General features: G+C 37.5%; 1 protein-coding gene across 3 annotated transcripts in view; it reads left to right on the top strand.

The window, feature by feature from the left end:
• The window catches only part of CHD9 (chromodomain helicase DNA binding protein 9), a 169,810-nt gene that overhangs the window by 122,205 nt on the left and 28,414 nt on the right, over positions 1-19,191 (top strand). For all 3 annotated transcript variants that reach the window (XM_027617213.2, XM_027617229.2, XM_027617228.2), the window contains 9 exons: positions 2,481-2,677; positions 3,142-3,341; positions 7,261-7,420; positions 7,856-7,945; positions 12,864-12,967; positions 13,396-13,513; positions 14,140-14,197; positions 17,582-17,624; positions 18,818-19,037. In XM_027617213.2, the coding sequence (XP_027473014.1) occupies positions 2,481-2,677; positions 3,142-3,341; positions 7,261-7,420; positions 7,856-7,945; positions 12,864-12,967; positions 13,396-13,513; positions 14,140-14,197; positions 17,582-17,624; positions 18,818-19,037 (1,190 nt within the window). The remainder of the gene's footprint in view (positions 1-2,480; positions 2,678-3,141; positions 3,342-7,260; positions 7,421-7,855; positions 7,946-12,863; positions 12,968-13,395; positions 13,514-14,139; positions 14,198-17,581; positions 17,625-18,817; positions 19,038-19,191) is intronic.

Genomic DNA, 19,191 nt, shown 5'->3' with positions numbered 1-19,191 from the left:
GGCCATAGGTATGGGTCATATCATAGGGCCTTGATTACCCTGAAGAGTTAAGCAATTTATAAATAAACTTATGTAAGCACGTATTTATTTAATACTTGTATAATTACATTTTCTTATTTATATTTCACCAAAAAATGTAAAGTTTTTCTGAAATTGAAGTACAGAGAAGACAAACTAGTGTTGTTTACTACATGTTAAACCATATTAAAATATTATAAAGGAACCATAATTAAAACAGCATGATACTGAGAAAAAGATATAAAGAACAAAGAATAAAATAAGAACAGAAAAAGATCAAATTAAGAAGTTTTAATAAATAAATAGTATTAGAGAAAAAGGAATTATTTAATAATCGTGATTAGGACTTTGAGTTAGCACTGGGGGGACATTATAATGATATACTCTATACCAGGTAAACTCCAGTTAGTGATAAATTTTTTTAAAAATTTTTGCAAGTAGGGTACCTGGGTGGCTCAGTCAGTTAAGCATCTGCCTTCGGCTCAGGTCATGATCCCAGAGTCCTGGGATCGAGTCCCACATCAGGTTCCCTGCTCAGCAGAGAGCCTGCTTGCTCCTCTCCCTCTGCTGCTCCCCCTGCTTGTGCTCTCTCACTCTCGCTCTGTCAAATAAATAAATAAATAAAATCTTAGAAAACAACAAAATAAAATTTTTTGAAAGCATGAAAAAAAATAGAAAAACTAGATTTCTATTTTATCAAATACTTTGTGGGAAAACATTCTAAATTAAAAAGAAATCACAAAGGAAATGATTGGCAGACTCAAATATATAAGACTAAGAAGTATATAATGGACAATAGAAAGGCAATCAGACTGGTGAGACTTATTTATAACAAAAGTGTACATGAAAGTTAATATCTTAATTATATGAAAGCTAATATAAGGTGATCAGAAACACATCAAAATCAAGGGCACCTAGGTGGCTCATTCGGTTGAGCGTCCAACTCTTGATTTCAGCTCAGGTCATGATCTCAGGGTCCTGGGATCAAGTCCAGCACTGGGCTCCGCACTCAGCAGGGAGTCTGCTTGAGATTCTCTCTCTCCCTTTGCCCCTCTTCCTGTTTGCTCTCTTTCTCTCAAATAAATAAATCTTTTAAAAATGGGGAAAGGAAACATCAAAATCTCGAAAGATTATGGGCAAAAGATGTTTGAAACTTTTCTCAAAAAATACAGTTAGGGTATTTTTTTGTTTTAAAGAAGCTGGGGCAGGGCAAAAGGACAACTTTTTCTTACTGAAGAAGGCCGATTAACAATAAGGAATAAGAGATAGAAAAATCCTACCATTGACCTACCACAGTGGTAACTGTAGCAGACAAGATCCATTGATGAGTTCTAAAATTAGTGGATGAGATTGAAGGAGAAGCAGACTTTCTACATATTCTCAAAGTATATCTTTCTAACTTAGAAACTTTTCATTAAAGGTAAAAAGCGTATCAACTTAAAAGTTGTTTTGAATGAATTAAACTGAATGAACATGGTAAGGTTTATACACTTATTACCTTGCTTTTTGTATATTAATATAACTCTTTTGGAAAGGACTAAAACATGTTTCTGGATCTATAAAATATTTATATCCTTGGGGTGCCTGGGTGGCCCAGTCGGTTGAGCGTCTGCCTTCGGCTCAGGTCATGATCCCAGGGTCCTGGGATCGAGTCCCACATCAGGCTCCCTGCTCACTAGGGAGTCTGCTTCTCCCTTTGCCTCTTCCCCTACCCCTGTTTGTGCACTTGCATGCTCTCTCTCTCTCTCAATCAAATAAAAAAAAAAAATTCTTATATCCTTTGACCAGTATTTTCGGTCCTGGATATTTCCCCTTTTTGGAATTTGTCTTTGGGATAAACTTAGATTACAAAGATTTATTGGAGCATTATTTATTTTAAACTTGAAAACAATCTAAACTACAAATTAAGTAAAGAAAATTAAGATGCATAAATAGTTTAATAATATATTTTATCGTTATTATAGAAGCATAACACAGTAACTCATATTAATAATAAAGCCAGATACCAAATACTTTTCATCCTATGACTGTAAAGTCACAATATTATATGTGTATGATAATGAGAATTTTAAAGGAATATAAAAATTTTTAAGTTGATTTGGTAGGTTGATGAAATTGTTAGTAATTTCTGGGCACCTGGGTGGCTCAATCATTAGGCGTCTGCCTTCGGCTCAGGTCATGGTCCCGGGGTCCTGGGATCAAGTCCCGCATTGGGCTCCCTGCTTGGCGGGAAGCCTGCTTCTCCCTCTCCCACTCCCCCTGCTTGTATTCCTCTCTCACTGTGTCTTTCTCTGTCAAATAAATAAAATGTTAAAAAAAAAAAGAAATTGTTAATAATTTCTGTTTTCTGGCTTTTTATAATTATTCTATTCTCTGTATCATTTGAAAGGTGAAAATGTAAAAACACTGTTGTAAGCAAAATAGTAAAATGACCTTCAAGTAATAGCTGTTAAATTTTACAGAACAGCTTGGTTATTGACACTCCAAGAATTAGGAAGCAAACAAGACCTTTTAGTGCCACAAAAGATGAATTGGCTGAATTATCTGAAGCCGAAAGTGAAGGAGATGAAAAACCCAAACTGCGGAGACCCTGTGACCGTTCCAATGGCTATGGAAGAACTGAATGCTTTAGAGTAGAGAAAAATCTTCTAGTTTATGGGTAAAATACTACTTTTAATGTTTCTTGTTAGTAGTCTGCTATAGAAAGTTACAAAAAACATATACCAAATTCTACTGTATTGTTTTTTATCTTGTTAGAATCAATAAAAACTGTGTAAAGTACCCTAAATTTATTGTTTAACATATATTTATTAGCAGAATGATGGAATATCCTTAATTTGTAAATTATAAATGTATCACTGAAGTCAAATTCCTTGTTCTGAGATTTGCATATTTAGTAATATAAAATGGATAATCTTGTTATCCATTATTGGATAGGATACACTCGAAATCACTCTACCATGACCCTGCATTTTACTTACGGGGAGTGCAGGGGGACTTTATTAGGTAAATCCTATTAATGACAACATGTGTTTTTTTGCAGTTTTCAAGCCTTTTGTCCATGAGTTCTGTTTTTCTCTAGAACTTGACTCGATATTAATGTAAATATACCTTTTTAACCAGATGGGGCCGATGGAGAGAGATTCTGTCTCACGGCCGTTTTAAGAGACAGCTGAACGAGCATGATGTAGAAATAATTTGCCGAGCCCTCTTAGCATATTGCCTGGTTCACTACCGAGGAGATGAGAAAATCAAAGGCTTCATATGGGATCTCATTACTCCAACTGAAGATGGGCAGACACGAGAACTACAGAATCATCTAGGTAAGAAGATAATTGCCTCTTTTTAAATTTATTTTTAGTTATATAGGTAGCACCTACCATAGTACCCTATAAAATACGGAAGCAGTATCAACAACATTAAAGAACGCTTAAACTTCACTCTCCGTTTAAGTTCCAACTTAGAAACTACCAGCTTCTCTGTTTGGTTGGGTTTTACACACAGCTTTACCTGCACTTGGGTTGTTAATCAAACATATATCAGTTTGCAGGTTGTCATCCCAGCAGTCTTCCCATTTGTAATCATGTAGATCTATCTCATTTTTAAAACTCCTTTTTAGTAGTTTGTAGTGCAGATATTGTTTATTTAGCATCTGCTTTAATGATGGGCGCTTAGGACATTTCCAGTTTTTAGACAATTGAAAAACAAGTTTCAGTGAAGATCCTCTGCATTTTTCCTTCTGCATGTGAATAAATCTTTGACTAAGATACATACCAAGAAATGGAATTGTTGAGATACAGCATTTATACATCCTTAGTACCTAAAATGTTGTCTGTGGATTAATAGTATCAGCATCTCTTGGAAGCTTCTTAGAAATACAGAATCTTAGGCATCAGACTTACTGAATCAGAATCTACATTTTAACAAGTTCCTTTGCAATTAGTATATATATTAAAGTTAGGAAACATTGATATACATTTTAAGTTTTCATCAGTACTTTAATTTGCCACCAGATATGGCTCTACCAATTTACAATTCTGTCAGAGATATATGTAAGTACTTTTTTCTCTACATCCTTTCTAATAAAATGTTCTTTTCTGCATAAAGTAATTCTTACATAGCATAAAGTAATTGAATTTTCTGTAAAAATAAAAAAAGATTACTACATCCTGAAATCTGTGTTACAGTTTTGTTCTGTTTAATCAATAAATACCTGCTATAGTGGCTTCTATGTCCTTCTTGTGCAAGGTACTAAAAAGAGAAGAAACAAGATCCCTGAGCTCGGGAACTTTCCATTCCAGCCAGGTAGACAGACATAATAAGAAAGTAGATAAATAATTACAGAATGTGATAAGTATTGTGAAATAAGTAAGTGCTGAGATGGAGAAAAACAGAAAGCACCTATTTTGGATTAGGGTGGTCACTGGAGTCTGTCTTAATAGGGGACAAGGAAATTAGTAATGTGAAGAGTGGACTACCGGTAAAGATTGACACAAACATATCCCTCTTCCTTGAAACCGCACTTACATGTCGTTAAAGAGAAAGAAAAAAATAAGGCATTATGCTTGATCAATTCTACAGGCAGAAGTCCTAGTTTCTTCAACAAACAAAAGGGGTTGGATAGAGAGGCTATGTATAAACCAGTGGGGTTCTCAACCAGACATGATTTTGCGCCCAGTCCTGCCACCATTCAGGGTTGTCACTGCTTTGAGCTTGTTACTAGCATCTAGTAGGTAGAGGCCAAGGGGGCGCAGACAGCTCCCCACAATGAAGAACGATGCGGCTCAAAATACTGATAGTGCTGAGATTGAGAACCCTGCTATAACCTACAAGATTGGAGAGTCCTCAGCCAGTTGCAGTGTGGGGGCCTGATTTGGATCCTGATGAAAACAGACAGCCCAGGATTTTTTTTTATTATCTTTATTAAATAATAGTACATTTGAATATCAAGTATTAGAGAAGTATTAGTGCATTTCTGAGGGCCAATAATGGTATTTTTTAAAAGGAGACCATATACTATCACTAAGAGATACTCAGATATTTATTAACGAACTGAGTGATGTCTTAGATTTACTTCAAAATAATATGGAAGGTTGGGGAATGAACAGGGTACAGATGAAACAAAATTACCATAAGCTGGTAATTATTAAAGTTGGATGATGGGACATAGTGATCCATCATATTATTCCATCTATTTTTGAATCTGCTTAATTCCGTGATTAAAAAATAAATAGGCATAAACCCTCAAAAGAAGAGAGAGAGTGGGAGAGGAAATAGCGACACAGTTTTAGAAGAAAATAGATGAGTGGCTACTAACTCAACCAGAGAGAACCATATCTCAGGTCAGCAGTAGGAAAAGGCAACAACCAATCAATGTGCTTCATAGATTACCCAAAAGTTCCAGTTTGTGACACATCAGGAACCTCTGAAAGTAGGCGTAAGGACAGAGATTTTGACTAGAAGTTGTTTAAAGAAAGTTCAGATTGCCAGACACCCTCTTCAACTCTGTGTAGCCACAATGAAGAAGGACTAAAGTTTATTCTCTAGGGGCGCCTGGGTGGCTCAGTCCATTAAGCGTCTCACTCTTGGTTTTGGCTCAGGTGATGATCTTGGGGTCCTGAGACGAAGCCCTGCATCAGGCTCAGCGCTGGGTGTGGGCCTGCTTAAGAGTGAAGAGGACTGGAATATAGAACAGTATGAGTAGTAACATAGAACAAAGTACACTTTAAGGTGGAAGGCATTAATTAGGATCAAAAAGAGACTACACAATAATAATAAAAATGACTGATCCATAAAAGAAGCTATAACAGGGGGCGCCCGGCTGCCCCTCCCCCCTAAAAAAAGAAGAAGAAATAACAAGTATAAGCTTTATACATTAAACAAAATAGTCTCAAAATATAAATAAAAAACTGCCAGAATTTTAAGAAGAAATGGGCAAGTCCACATCAAGCTTCTATTTACCGTTGTGGTGAAAATCCTAGCTGGTAGAGTACAGCAGGGAAAAGATAGATAAGAATTGAAAGGAATCAAAACTTTATTTTTAGTAATTGTTAAAAATTTTAAGTGAAACAACTCCAGCATCACTGAAGATTCATAGGTAAGCAGTGGTATACATGCAAGTGATAGTCATACAGTAGATTTTTACATGGCAGGAAAATAGGTAAGTTACAGCCTCTTGAGTCAGCAAGTATAAATCTCAAAAAATTACCAACATAATAAGTTGCAGAATTGCCTGTGTTCTACAATGTCTGAAAACTTAAATACGAAATATTTCTCCATCCTACCAGTACAAACAGGCATGGAATGACTAGACAAATACAGGGTAGTGATTATCTCTGGGAAGGAAGGAGTGAATTGGACTTCAACTCTGCATACCTATTCCCTTTAATGAAAAACTGACCAGATATGGAATATGTTAAGATTGAGACTAAGAATACTTTTTTGTATTTTTGAAATATTTCAGGGGCACCTAGGTGACTGAGTCGGTTAACCGTCCAACTCTTGGTGTCATCAGGTCATGATCTCATGGGTCATGAGATCCACCCCCCATGTTGGGCTCCATGTTCAGCAGGAAGTCTGCTTGAGGGTTCTCTTCCTGTGCCTCTCTCCCCACTTGCACTTGTTTTCTCTCTTTCAAATAAATAAATCTTTAAAAAAATAAATATTTCAGGGGCGCCCAGCTGGCTCAGTCAGTGGAGCATGCAACTCTTGATCTTGGGGTTGTAAATTCAAGCCCCACATTGGGTGTAGAGATTATTTAAAATCTTACAGGAAAAAAAAATATTTCACAAAGGTGTCAGAAATAAAATGAATTTAGCTCTCTTAAATAAGAACCCACAATGACTAAACCTAATCCGGTTTTGAAAATCAAGAGACCAAAACTTACTATTTTATAACTCGGGAAGCTAAAAGTAAAGTAGAGGGACAGGTCTGAGCTTTTGGGTTTTACATTTGGAAAAAAATAATGTGTTTTGGAACAAAAAGTAAGAGTGATTAATTTCAGGTACAGAATTGTTGGGTACTTGCAGGGGGGAACTGTTAATAATGTGTATACAATTATCACGTTGACTTACCTTGCGATTGGGTATCAGAGTTGTTACCGTTAATATTTTAAAGATCTCTATATAGCCTGCACAGACCTCCAAAAGTCTCCAGAAATTTCTTGTTTTGAAAAAAATGTTTCAAATTGCAAAACTTTATACAAATTATCCCTGATTTCATGTGTCCTTCTCATTTTAACAGGCCTATCAGCCCCTGTACCCAGGGGTCGGAAAGGGAAGAAAGTAAAGACTCAAACAAGCTCATTTGATATACAGAAAGCAGAATGGCTTCGAAAATATAATCCTGAGCAGCTACTTCAAGATGAAGGATACAAAAAACATATAAAACACCACTGTAATAAGTAGGTAGTAGGGTATTTTTAACACAACTCATTAAAAGTTTATATTTCTGAATTTATTAAAAATCTTAAAGCATGCTGATTTTGAGTACAGAGACAGTGTGGTCTAGGACCAATCCTAATCTTAATCTTACAGGGTATCCTTCAGCAAATCATGGTACCTCTTGTGTCACTGTTTTCATCAACAGAGAGAGAAATAAAACTGGCCTCCAAATGATCTCATTATATCTTACTTGGATATTAAATTATGATGATTGTGAAGATTTTGGAGAAACCTATTGTACTATATATGGTAGTAATGAGATTTATTTAATCAGAAGTAATTATTTAATTATAAAAATTCTGTATACAAATTCTTTTCCAATTTTAACTCATGGATGAATTTTCTTTAATGATTAATATCTTTGTGTCTTTTTAATCCTTTTCCCTCATTTTTAGGGTTTTGCTTCGTGTAAGAATGCTATATTATCTAAAGCAAGAAGTCATTGGAAACGAGTGTCAGAAAGTATTTGATGGAGTTGATGCAAGGTAAATTAAATAACCTGTTGATATTTTCAGTAACATGATGAGGCAAAAGTTATAGGACCAGAAAATTGTAATTAAGTGGCTCCTCATTCAGTGAAGTTCACAAGAAGAAAATTCCACCAAATGTAGAGAATTCACCCTTGCCAATTTGTTGCCTTTCCTCCATTAGTCTCAGTCTTTGGCTCTGTCCCTAATAAAAGCTATAATAATAATAATAAGAGCAGTAGGAGTAAGCTTCCTGCCACCAAATCTAAAACTTCACCTTTCTGTGCTCAGTCTTTTCTCTTCCCTCTTGTTCCAGGGACTGACTTTTATGTCCGTATATGATCCATCCAGTGCCCTGGTCTCTTAGCTCCTTATTCTACATCTCCCTTCTTGAAATGCTATGTTCTTTTTTTTTTTTTTTTTTTTACCTTTTTTTCTTTTTTGAAATTCTGTCTTCCGTAGGCATTATGCAAGTTTACCGCCCTGTTGCCGTTTTCCTCCCTGGTCTTTCCTCTTCATTTTCCTATGATTGTCCAGGAGCTCTGCCCTGAGCTCTCTTTCTTGGCTATACTCTCCTTCGGAATCAAATCTGATCAAGAAACAGAAGACTCTCAGACTTACCTGTTCATCCCAGAGCTCTAATCCGAGAGAGCTGCCTCCTAACATTCCCACTGGACAGTCTAATTGACATCTTAAAGTTTCCCTGGCTCTCCAAATCTTCTGCCTCCAACCTTTTTCCTCCTACCTTCCCACACACAGGCCTTCTCCATCCTGCTAAATGGTGGACCATCCAGTTGCTCAGGTGCCATTCTTGATTCCTCTCTTCCTTAAATCCCTCAGAAGGACCTGTGAGCTCCACAAAGTATAGTGTACACCCAAATCTGAGCACTTTTCACCACGTCCTCTGCTAAATCTCTAGTGCACGCCACCATTATGCCACGTTTAGACTTTTGCAGTGGCCTCCTCACTGGGTCTCTGCCTCCTCTCTACAGGCTGACCTTCACTCACACAGCAGCCAGAGTGATCTTTCTGAAGCAGAACTCTGGCCATGGCGCTCCTCTCCTTCAAACGTACCAGATTTTTCTCATTTTTCTTAGAATAAAATCCATACTCCCTATGGCCCTACATAACTTGTGACCTCTTCCTTCGTTCTGTCCCTCACCCACGATGCTGCAGCCACACTGGTGTTTCTGTCTCTCCAGCATATCAAGCTCCTTCTGTGCTCTACCTCCTGGTAGACTTCTGCACCTCCTCTTCCACAGAACTGTCTCTTCAAGTTATTCAGACCTCAGTTCACGTTTTACCTCCTCCCAGAGGCCTTCCCTGGCCTCCCTAGCTAAAGCAGCCTACCAGTCACTCACTACTGCCTGACCTTATTTTATCTATTCATGATGCCTATTAAGGTTATATTTATTTGTATGTCTTTCTCTTCCTATTACAGTTTAAGCTTGAAGGTTAAATATGCTGTTTTATTGATCTTTCTTTTCACAGCCCCTAGAATCTGGGACATAGTAACACCCAATAAATATTTGTTGACTGAGTGACTCCTCTTTTCCCTTGGCCTGACGGGATCCTATCCACTTGTGATTTCCCAGAAACTACATTCTGTGAATTATCCGTACATTTTCCCCTTTCATTAATCTCCCCCTCTTTGGCTTCTCATTTGGACTTTCACATGTTCACATTTCCCTCAGCGTAGACACAGACACACAAAGTCACACGACACTTTGGACCCAGTGTCTCCTCACACTATCATAGGATTACTGTGCTTGATTTCACAGCCAGACTTCCGTATCTGTCTCCTTTTTCTCCTCTCCCATTTACAATGTGCTGCCCACCACAGTTCAGCCTCTGCCCCTCACTCCACCACCTACTCCAAGAAGTCCTCACCAATATGCTTGCTGCTAACCCATGGATATATCATAGTGTTTGTCTTACTGTACCTTTTTTTTAAGGATGTATTTATTTATTTGAGAGTGGTGGGGAGGGGCAGAGGGAGAGACTCTCAAGCAACTCCCCCCTGAGCATGGAGCCCAACATGGGGCTCAATCCCACAACCCAAGCCAGAACCAACAGTCAGATGCACAACCTGTATTCACCTGTAGAGGTTCTTTTGAGGTTTCTGCTCACTGCCTTGCAGCTCGTCTTCAGCCTGTCTCTTAAATGTCTTCTCATAGGTGCTCTCTTCTTCTCACCTCCTTTTCTTGGATGCTGTCATCTTTTCTGCGGTGTGAGTTTTTGTTTCTATAGTATATCCAGGCCTTTGCAGTCTTGCTGGAACCTTGCCTTTCCCACTTGCCTCCATTCTCCCCCATCTCAATGCTCCACTGGCATCAGCTCAGCCTTTCCTGGCCTCTTAAGTCCGGGTCAGGCACATATCCAAGGTCCAGTGTCACAGCGCGCACCGTGCAGTATTGCAGGTACCTCTTCACAAGAGCAGCGAGTGTCTGCCTTAGCATTTCTGTGGCACGTAGTGAGTGCTGTTTAAATACATTTTACATGAATGGTCTAGCCTGGGGAAGTTAAAGATGGCTTTATGCAAAAGACAGAACATGAACTAAATCTTTAAAAATAGAAATCAACAACAGGAGCACATGCACATTGTTGTACCCCTTTCCCTAGCAGTTAACATACACTTAACATGCATCTGGCACTTCACTGGAAGTCTGGGTAGGTATATGCTCTTTTTAAGCAGGAAAGTCTTTCCACTTCTGATGGTCATCCCAGTGTGTTGAGCTTAGAGTGCCACCTGATGGTTGGTGAGGGGAACTACCTGACATACTTACTTTGCTCTTGCCTTCCTCTTTTGGTTCTTAACGCTTGCTTTCGTCTTGGTCAGAAAATCAATCAAATAAATATCTTCTTTAACTGTATTTTTCCTCATCATTTTTTCAGCTTTCATTGTATCACAGGAAAGTCACTCTTTCTGTATTTTCCTACAGTAAGCTAGAAAATACTGTGATTGTAACCCTTTTGTTTTTTAAGAAAAATTAGAGGTAGTAAGATGTTCGTTTAAGTGCAGAAAATTTTCTTTAAGAATCTAGAGAAACGCCTCCATCCTTTTCTCCATATTCCTTGGGTTAAAAACTTTTTTCTACTGGCAAAACATGAAAAATAAAAAGTAATTTCCTATCTATATTTCGTGTTTTATTTACTTACAAGACTTGTAAGTCTTTCGTTTTCATTGCCATTGTCCTTTATTTCTACTATATTAGTAGCTAAGTATTGCGTTCTTGTGGACTAGCTCAGGAACATATAGACCATTTATCAGTTTATTTCTGTATGAAAAGTTATTTTGAGTTCCCAAAGACAGTGAACTTACAAATGAACTTTCGCTACACAACTTAATTGTAAGTTGGAAACTTCCCATTTTTTCAAGACAATAGGCCTTTGTTTATTAACTTATGAAGTTTTGGTGCTAAGACAAGGAGATGAAATCCTACTTAATTTTTGTTATGTTTTATTATCTCTCATTCTTTGAAAATTAATAATTCACGAATATCAAATAGAGAAATTCTCAACTAGAAAATTTGATTTCCCAAGGTAATTTATCCTATACAATCTCTACCCTTTTTTTTTTAAGATCTATTTAGTAGGGCGACTAGGTAGCTCGGTTAAGCATCTGCCATTGGCCTGGGTCATGATCTCAGGGTCCTGGGAACCAGCCCCTCCTTGGGCTCCCTGCTCAGCAGGGAGTCGGCTTGTCTCTCTCCCTCTGCCCCTCCCCCTGCTTGTTCTCTCTTTCGCTCTCAAATAAATAGATAAAATCTTTAAAAAAAAAAAAAAAAGATGTATTATTTATTTGATGGGGGAAGGGGCAGAGGGAGGAGAAAAGTAGACTCCCCATTGAGCGCGGAGCCCCACATGGAATTTAATCCCACGGCCCTGAGATCATGATCTGAGCCAAAAATTAAGAGTCAAATGCTTAACTGACTGAGCCACCCAGGCACCCCTGTACCTTCTTTGTTGAATAAAATATAAGAATAATATGTGTGTGTGTGTGTGTGTGTGTGTGTGTGTGTATGAAAATTAATAGTATTCATTTGCTAATTATTGTCAGATGTTAGCTATATGCTAGGCTAAGGGAGACAATGGCTTGAATCACTTTGTGAAAAAGTAAACATTTCAGTCCTATACATGGCATATTTTCATTTTTAGTGGTGTTGTATGTGTTACTTATAAAAGGTTTCTGGGAAAATAATAATTTCAAATGATAGCAAAGGAAGTTATGTTTGCAGAATTTTAAGTGCTCTTTAGTAGTTGTTTCATACTTATGAAAACAGCCAAATTACCAAAGCATCATGGATTTATTATAGTTTTAGTAGTTTATCATATTGTCATTTTTAGGCATGATATTTATATACAACATAAAAATAGCACTTTGAGTGTTTTAGTCAAATTATGAATCAAAACTTGCCATTTTCTTTTGCTTGTAAGCAATGCTTAATTTGTCAGTGGCATTTTCTTACCAGTAGCAGTCTAGAGAAGATATGCCTTGTTTTGCAGCCTAAAGCAATTAATTTGCCCTTCTAGGGCCCCAGTCTCCTCATATACAAAATGAAATATTTGAACCAGCTGATTTTTGTCAGTTTGTTTGCTGACATAAGATTCTACTCTCCCATAAAATGCTGTGTTTATATATCTAAAGGAAATCAGTGGAAAGAATATGATTCCTTAAGAGTAAAGTAAACCTGTTGAAAAATGTCTTCTGTTGAGCTTAAGGATATTAATTCATTTTTTAGTAACTTTGTTGGTCATGTACAATTTTGTAATTTTAACTGGTGGTAATTGTGGAAAATAAAAAAAAATCAATGTAATAAAATCATAATGTCTTTTTCTTTAAAACCATAATGCTTTTTACAAGCTAGGTAAAGTTTGCCTCCTCTTTGACTTGTTTGTAATAATTCATAGTGCCATATCGTGATTTTTTTTTAAGTGACATTGATGTTTGGGTCCCAGAACCAGACCACTCAGAAGTTCCTGCTGAATGGTGGGATTTTGATGCTGATAAGTCACTTCTTATTGGAGTTTTTAAACATGGTAAGTGAGAAGGAAGGTAGATAGAGTCATCTTCTGTGTATACTGTAATTCAGCTAGTTCTCAGTTTAATGATTTCCACCTATAGCTTCATTCCAGTAACACTGATGTTATTAATAGATATCATGTAAAGCACAAACTACCAAATTATGTCTGTCAGTCCCTTACACTTTTTCATGAAAGGGGTGGCATACATGACCTGCCCCTATTTTTCATTTTAACTGATAAATTTAATCTAAACTTAAATATACCTATGCCGGACCATGTAATATTTGTGACAATTTCTAGAAAACTTACCTTACCCTGTATTATTTTAATATATGGTCCCTTTAGTCCAGGAACATCATTTGCTCTAAATATGAGGAATGCTTATATTCACACATCTTTTTTCTTTTTATCCTTTTTACTTTCATAATTGGTGATCCCTCCAGGTTATGAAAAATATAACACTATCCGAGCAGACCCAGCATTATGCTTCTTGGAAAGAGTGGGAAAACCTGATGAGAAAGCAGTCGCTGCAGAACAGAGGGCAAATGATTATATGGATGGGTATGTGCACTTCAGAGGCTTGATTTCTCCATATATCTCTATCAACAGCAGCATGTTCTGCCAGTGATGTTTATCTTTAAATAATGTAGTAGTAAGAGAATTGGAGTTTACAATCTAAGAGTTAACGAAACTCTAATAAGTTAGTGTTTATCCAGTGGTGTGCTCAAGGAAGAGACTCCACCTGCCCCATACCCATCCTTGTGGTGAGTCCTTCATTTTTCCATTCTTAATGGTCATGGCCATTAAAGCCATACAATTCTAAGGGCATAGAGGGAAGAAGACAAAGAATATTACAACTTAAGAGAAATAGGATGTTTGTTCATTGTAACTCTTACAAGATCTTTACTATCTTTATTTTCTTACCAAAAGAGAAAAGTAGGGGACTGTATTAAGGTTAATATTACCACATTTAAAAGCGAACTTGGTAGTAAGAGTCAATTAGAGTAGCTTTCTTCTGACTTGCCAAGTAACCGGCTTCACGCTGTGACTTGGGATCATCAGGCTAACGAATAGAGATTTCAGTCTGAAACATGTTAAAAAGTCCTTCCAACAAGACTCCATTTGTCCTTTCAGGAGAAATTTTAAGTCCAGTACAATAATGGTAGCATCTGTTGGTATTTTAACAGGGATGTGGAAGATCCAGAATACAAACCTGCCCCAGCTATCTTTAAAGATGATATAGAGGTATGCTTTGGATCCTGTTTTAAAATCCTCATTCCTGGTTTTTCCATGGTTTCTTTTGTTTGCATTTTCTTTTGTGTGTTTTTCCTTCATATGTTTTCCTTACACATAATTCTGTTCTTCAGATGAGCGAAGTTAGTGATCCACTTAGGTCGACAGTCGTCACAAAGAGTCCTTCAGAATATGCCTGACCTCCCTTCTAGACATGCTGGAGGCCGGGGTGGACATGTGAATGAAATGGAGCTTGCCCACATGCTGCACTGCTAGGAACTAGGAAACACGGTCTCAGGGACAAAACCCCAAAGCAGAATGAAAAGTACACACTGAAAGTACACAGCAACAGATAGAAACTAGACCTACATAAAGGGTTGAAAATAGAGGGTAGAACCTAGAGGAATTCCGAACTGCTAAAGCATAGTTAGTTCTAAGTGTTCTGTTTATAGAAGGTCGAAAGGAAGAAGCAGAGTTGGGTGAAAATACTCCATGGGGTGGGGAAAGGATGTGAAAAGGGATGAGGGCACGGGAGAGGACTAGACAGTGCTGTAACTGCCAGGTAAGGTGTGCTGGTCTTGGTGGCCACAGGGCTTGGATATTGATGCCATTATGAGGACTAGAGAGTATTCAGGCCAGTTGTGGGGTGAGAATGGAGATCCTGCATAGAATGAGAACCCTCAGAGAGCAGTACTCCCTGACAAACAGCACAGGGCAACAGCAAGGGAATTTATCTGATACTGGGTAGGGAAAAAATTATTTCCCCTGAGAATTCATAGCCATAGGCATGCTTTCTCTTGAGCTTACAGTTTGATTCTTTTACATCATCTGCATGGTCCAGGAACTCTCGAACTAAAAATGTAACATAGAAAGGGTCCCGCGGCTGGCAATAACCCTGAGGTACCTAGTAGAAACAAAAAAAGAACTGTGGAAGAAACAGCTTCAATGTAGACTGTACTTGAGTCCTGAAGTTAAAAGCCCTCCATGAAATGAGGTCAAAATCCAAAAATTTAAAATATATGAGGATCAAAAACTAATGATGTAATGTGTGGTGATTAATTAACATAACAATAAAAAATTAAAAATAAAATAAAATATATGAGGAATAATTCACCATGAGTGAATGTTAGCAAATACAACAAATAACAAGATTAGACCTCTAAGAACTTCTGATGGAGATCTATTAAAATAGAAAATAAGGGGCGCCTGGGTGGCTCAGTCAGTTAAGCGGCTGCCTTCGGCTCAGGTCATGATCCCAGGGTCCTGAGATCAAGCCCCACATTGGGCTCCCTGCTCGGCGGAGAGCCCGCTTCTCCCTCTCCCTCTGTCTGCCGCTCTGCCTACTTATGCTCTCTCTCTATCTCTGTTAAATAAATAAATAAAAATCTTAAAAAAAAAAAATAAAATAGAAAATAAGTAATTTTTTAAATGGTTAAATACATTAAAGAAAGATCCAAGAGCAAAAGAAAGATCTATGATTTTAAAAGACGAGGGATGTATGTAAAAACAATTTTGTATAACATTAGAAGTGGAAAATACAGTCACTGAAAATTAAAACTCCACAAATAGGTTAACATTGTGCTGAAGAGGCAGATTAGACACAGATCTTGAGAGAAGAAATGATTTAGAAAACAGATTTGAGGAAAGGATCCATAATGTAGCATGACGGCACAGTTTAGCCCAATCAGAAGAGAGAAACCACATAGTCTGTTGAATAGGGAAAGTTTAACGTAAAGAATTATTGGCTATAATAGGGGGACTGAAGTCGTGAGGACTAGCTACTATGCTCAGGGCTGACATAGAGCAGCCAAGGAAGAGCCCCGTCCCTGGCAGGGCTGAGAGGCTGATTTTTTTTTGAGAGAGCATGGCCACACCTCATTGGATGGCAGAACAGTTGTTGTGATGCCCCACTGGCACAACTTGCTGGAAATCCACCCTCCAGGGTTGCCAAGGGAGCTTTTCTTGGGGAAGTGTCTCACTGGAGGTGCTCCACTGCAAAACCACCTGAGGCCGAGGCTACTAGGGAAAGCTGCTGGCCAGTAGGCATGCAAAGAAGCTGCTTGAACTGCAGAGGTGGGCCCTAGGGAAGCTGCTTGTGCTGTAGGAGCTGAGCCTGGGAGGAGTTCACCCAAACCAGAGAAGTAAAACCCTTCTCCTCCTACAGTGTCTCTCTGGCTACCACAACTGAGAAAGCTTAACCTCATACTGGCTGGCAAAAAATATTTAAAGAGCCCAGATCCATTTTCTTAGAGCCAATTAAAGGTATGAGAGGCAATGAATTTAGGGCTGAGAGGCAGTAAATCAATATGAAAAACTCTTTAGAGATGAAGAGGATAGCATAATAGTGTCTGACGTATGTTTAATAGGTATTCCAGAGGGAGTGACCAGAGAGATTAAGGGAGAAGACCTGTTCTAAGAGATCAGCTGAGACATTTTCAGACTTAATGAAAGACATGAATCTTGAGATTCAAGAAATAAAATGAATCTTGACAGGGTAAACACAATTAAATCCACTCCAACAAAACATCCTGGCGAAATTGCAGATATTCCAAAGAGCAGATGTTAAAAGCAACCAGAGTAAAAGACCCACTTACAAAGAAATGATGATAATTCTAACTTCAGGCTTTTCTAAAACAACAGAAAATAGTAGTCATTGGAATAAAACCACCGAAGTTATGAATATATTTACAGTAATGTTGGAATACCTGATTGGAGATGCTCTGTTGACAGATAAAAACTAGATATACAGTACAAGCAAACTGTTCAGGGTTGAAAGAGGAAAGATTTGCAGGTTGTCTAATAATCAAATATGAGAATCAATAAATTATGAGAGTTGGTATACAGAACAACAACAACACAAACAACAAAAAAACCAAACCTGTTATCGATAAAACCTAGGGTATATTTGCAATTAGAGGAAGAGTGGAGGAAAAGCACTTGGCCTAAGCGTGATTATGGAAGGGGAAAATTTTAGTGGAAAATAACTGGACTAAAGTGTACAAGGCAATAGAGAAGTGTAAAAGGGTGGGAATTGAGAACAAGATATTAAAATTTTTAGCTTTGCTCATTAAAAATTTAAAATTCTGTTGCAAAAAGTTCTCTGTTACTATTAAGAAGTTTGATTCCCAGGGCACCTGAGTGGCTCAGTCATTAAATGTCTGCCTTCAGCTCAGGTCATGATACCAGGGTCTTGGGATCGAGCCCCACATTGGGCTCCCTGCTCAGTGGGAAGCCTGCTTCTCCCTCTCCCACTCCCCCTGCTTGTGTTCCCTCTCTCACTGTCTCTCTCTCTGTCAAATAAATAAAATCTTAAAAAAAAAAAGTTTGATTCCCTTTTCATCTTTAATGTGTCTTGAGCCAATCAACCTATGACAAATTTCCGTTTTCTTTTAAAAGGATGATGTTTCTTCACCAGGAGATCTTGTTATAGCAGACGGAGGTAAATTGCATTTCTCTGTTTTTACTTAGTTTTAGTGGAAATTCACATTCTCATGATACCATGAAATCAATAAACTATTACACTTCTATGACGTTTTAGATGTGTATGAAATTTTTATTGAAGACCATTGTAATCATTACGGGACATACTAGTTGATACGGAATTTAACAGTATTTTTAGTTGCAAATCTTTATGCCGTGACTCACTGAGCTTTTATGGAATCAAAGCTTTGATGATTTTATGGCTTGATTATTAAACTTATGCAGGAGATTTTATCATTAAAGTGCTGATTCAGTAATCCATTCAACAGCTTATTAGTTCCATATTAATATGGAACTGTATTAGGAACCATCCTTTCTCACACCCTTTTTTTGCAAAGCCTTTCTCTGCAGGGTCTTCTTCTTCCTTCTGATTATCAAGATAGAAACATGCTGTCACCAGAGTACCACTCACTCCCAGCTGGCATCCAAGTGGAATAGGGCCTCATCCTTTCACAGTTTGACTAGGAAGGAAGGAGTAGTATTTGCTTAGTGTGAATGATTACCACTTAATTATGTTATATGTAATTATAAGATTAAACCCAGGAAATAGAGAGCTAGATCCTGCATTTTATTAGGTGAATAAAAGCTTAAAAGTGATAGCATTGTCATAGGGAATTTTTTATAATATATGTTCCTCACTACTGACCTGTAAAATGTTTTGATTCTCACATAGAGATAGATTTAATATAGAAGAAGGCTTTAATTAAAAGAGTTCATAGTATTCAACTTCTCAGGGATTTCAGTTTGACTTTTAATTCATTTAAGCTTAAGGCATTTGAGTATTAGCCAGCCGGTAAAATGTATTAGACCTGGAAATGCAAGAGTTGTATTTTCTGTGTAAGGGATGCTCAGTAGATACTATTGTGGTTCTTTATTCCACTGTGACCTACTTACTTTGAGCTGTTCTTTAAGTTTGTTGTAATGTTTTTAGAGCTGTAGTAAAAAGAAAACTTCTTTATAATGAGAGGTTTGGCCTGTGTGGGTTTTTTTTCCACATAATCAGATTGAAAGAAAAAGATTTTAAAAAGTAAGGAAATTTTGCTGTTTTTATGAGTTTCATTTCAGTATCTGTTTAGTTTTGGGGGGCAGGGTTGTTTTCTGTTTTCAGTTGGCTTTTTTTTTTATTATTGACATGAATTTCTTTAAATATAGATGGTCAACTGATGGAAGGTGATAAAATTTATTGGCCAACTCAGTCAGCTTTAACTACACGTTTGAGGCGTCTCATCACTGCATATCAGCGTACTAATAAAAACAGACAAATCCAGCAGATACAGCCTACTTTCTCAGTGCCTGCCAGTGTAATGCAGCCTCTTTACGAAGAAGCCACTCTCAATCCTAAAATGGCAGCCAAGATAGAAAGACAGCAGAGGTAAGACAATGGCACTAAATTTTTAATATTAGTGTAATAATTGTATAAATGTAGTTATTCAGAAGGCTGTTAGAGTGTGATTATCTCACTTTGTGAAAAACATATATAGGAAGAGAAGTTGGTCAAAGCAAAGTGTTTTATGCATGCACGCACA

Source organism: Zalophus californianus, chromosome 17, assembly GCF_009762305.2.
Source record: "Zalophus californianus isolate mZalCal1 chromosome 17, mZalCal1.pri.v2, whole genome shotgun sequence".
In the NCBI taxonomy this organism is placed as follows: domain Eukaryota; kingdom Metazoa; phylum Chordata; class Mammalia; order Carnivora; family Otariidae; genus Zalophus; species Zalophus californianus.
Note: the sequence above shows the minus strand (reverse complement) of the source record. Positions and strands in the feature narration are given on the sequence as shown.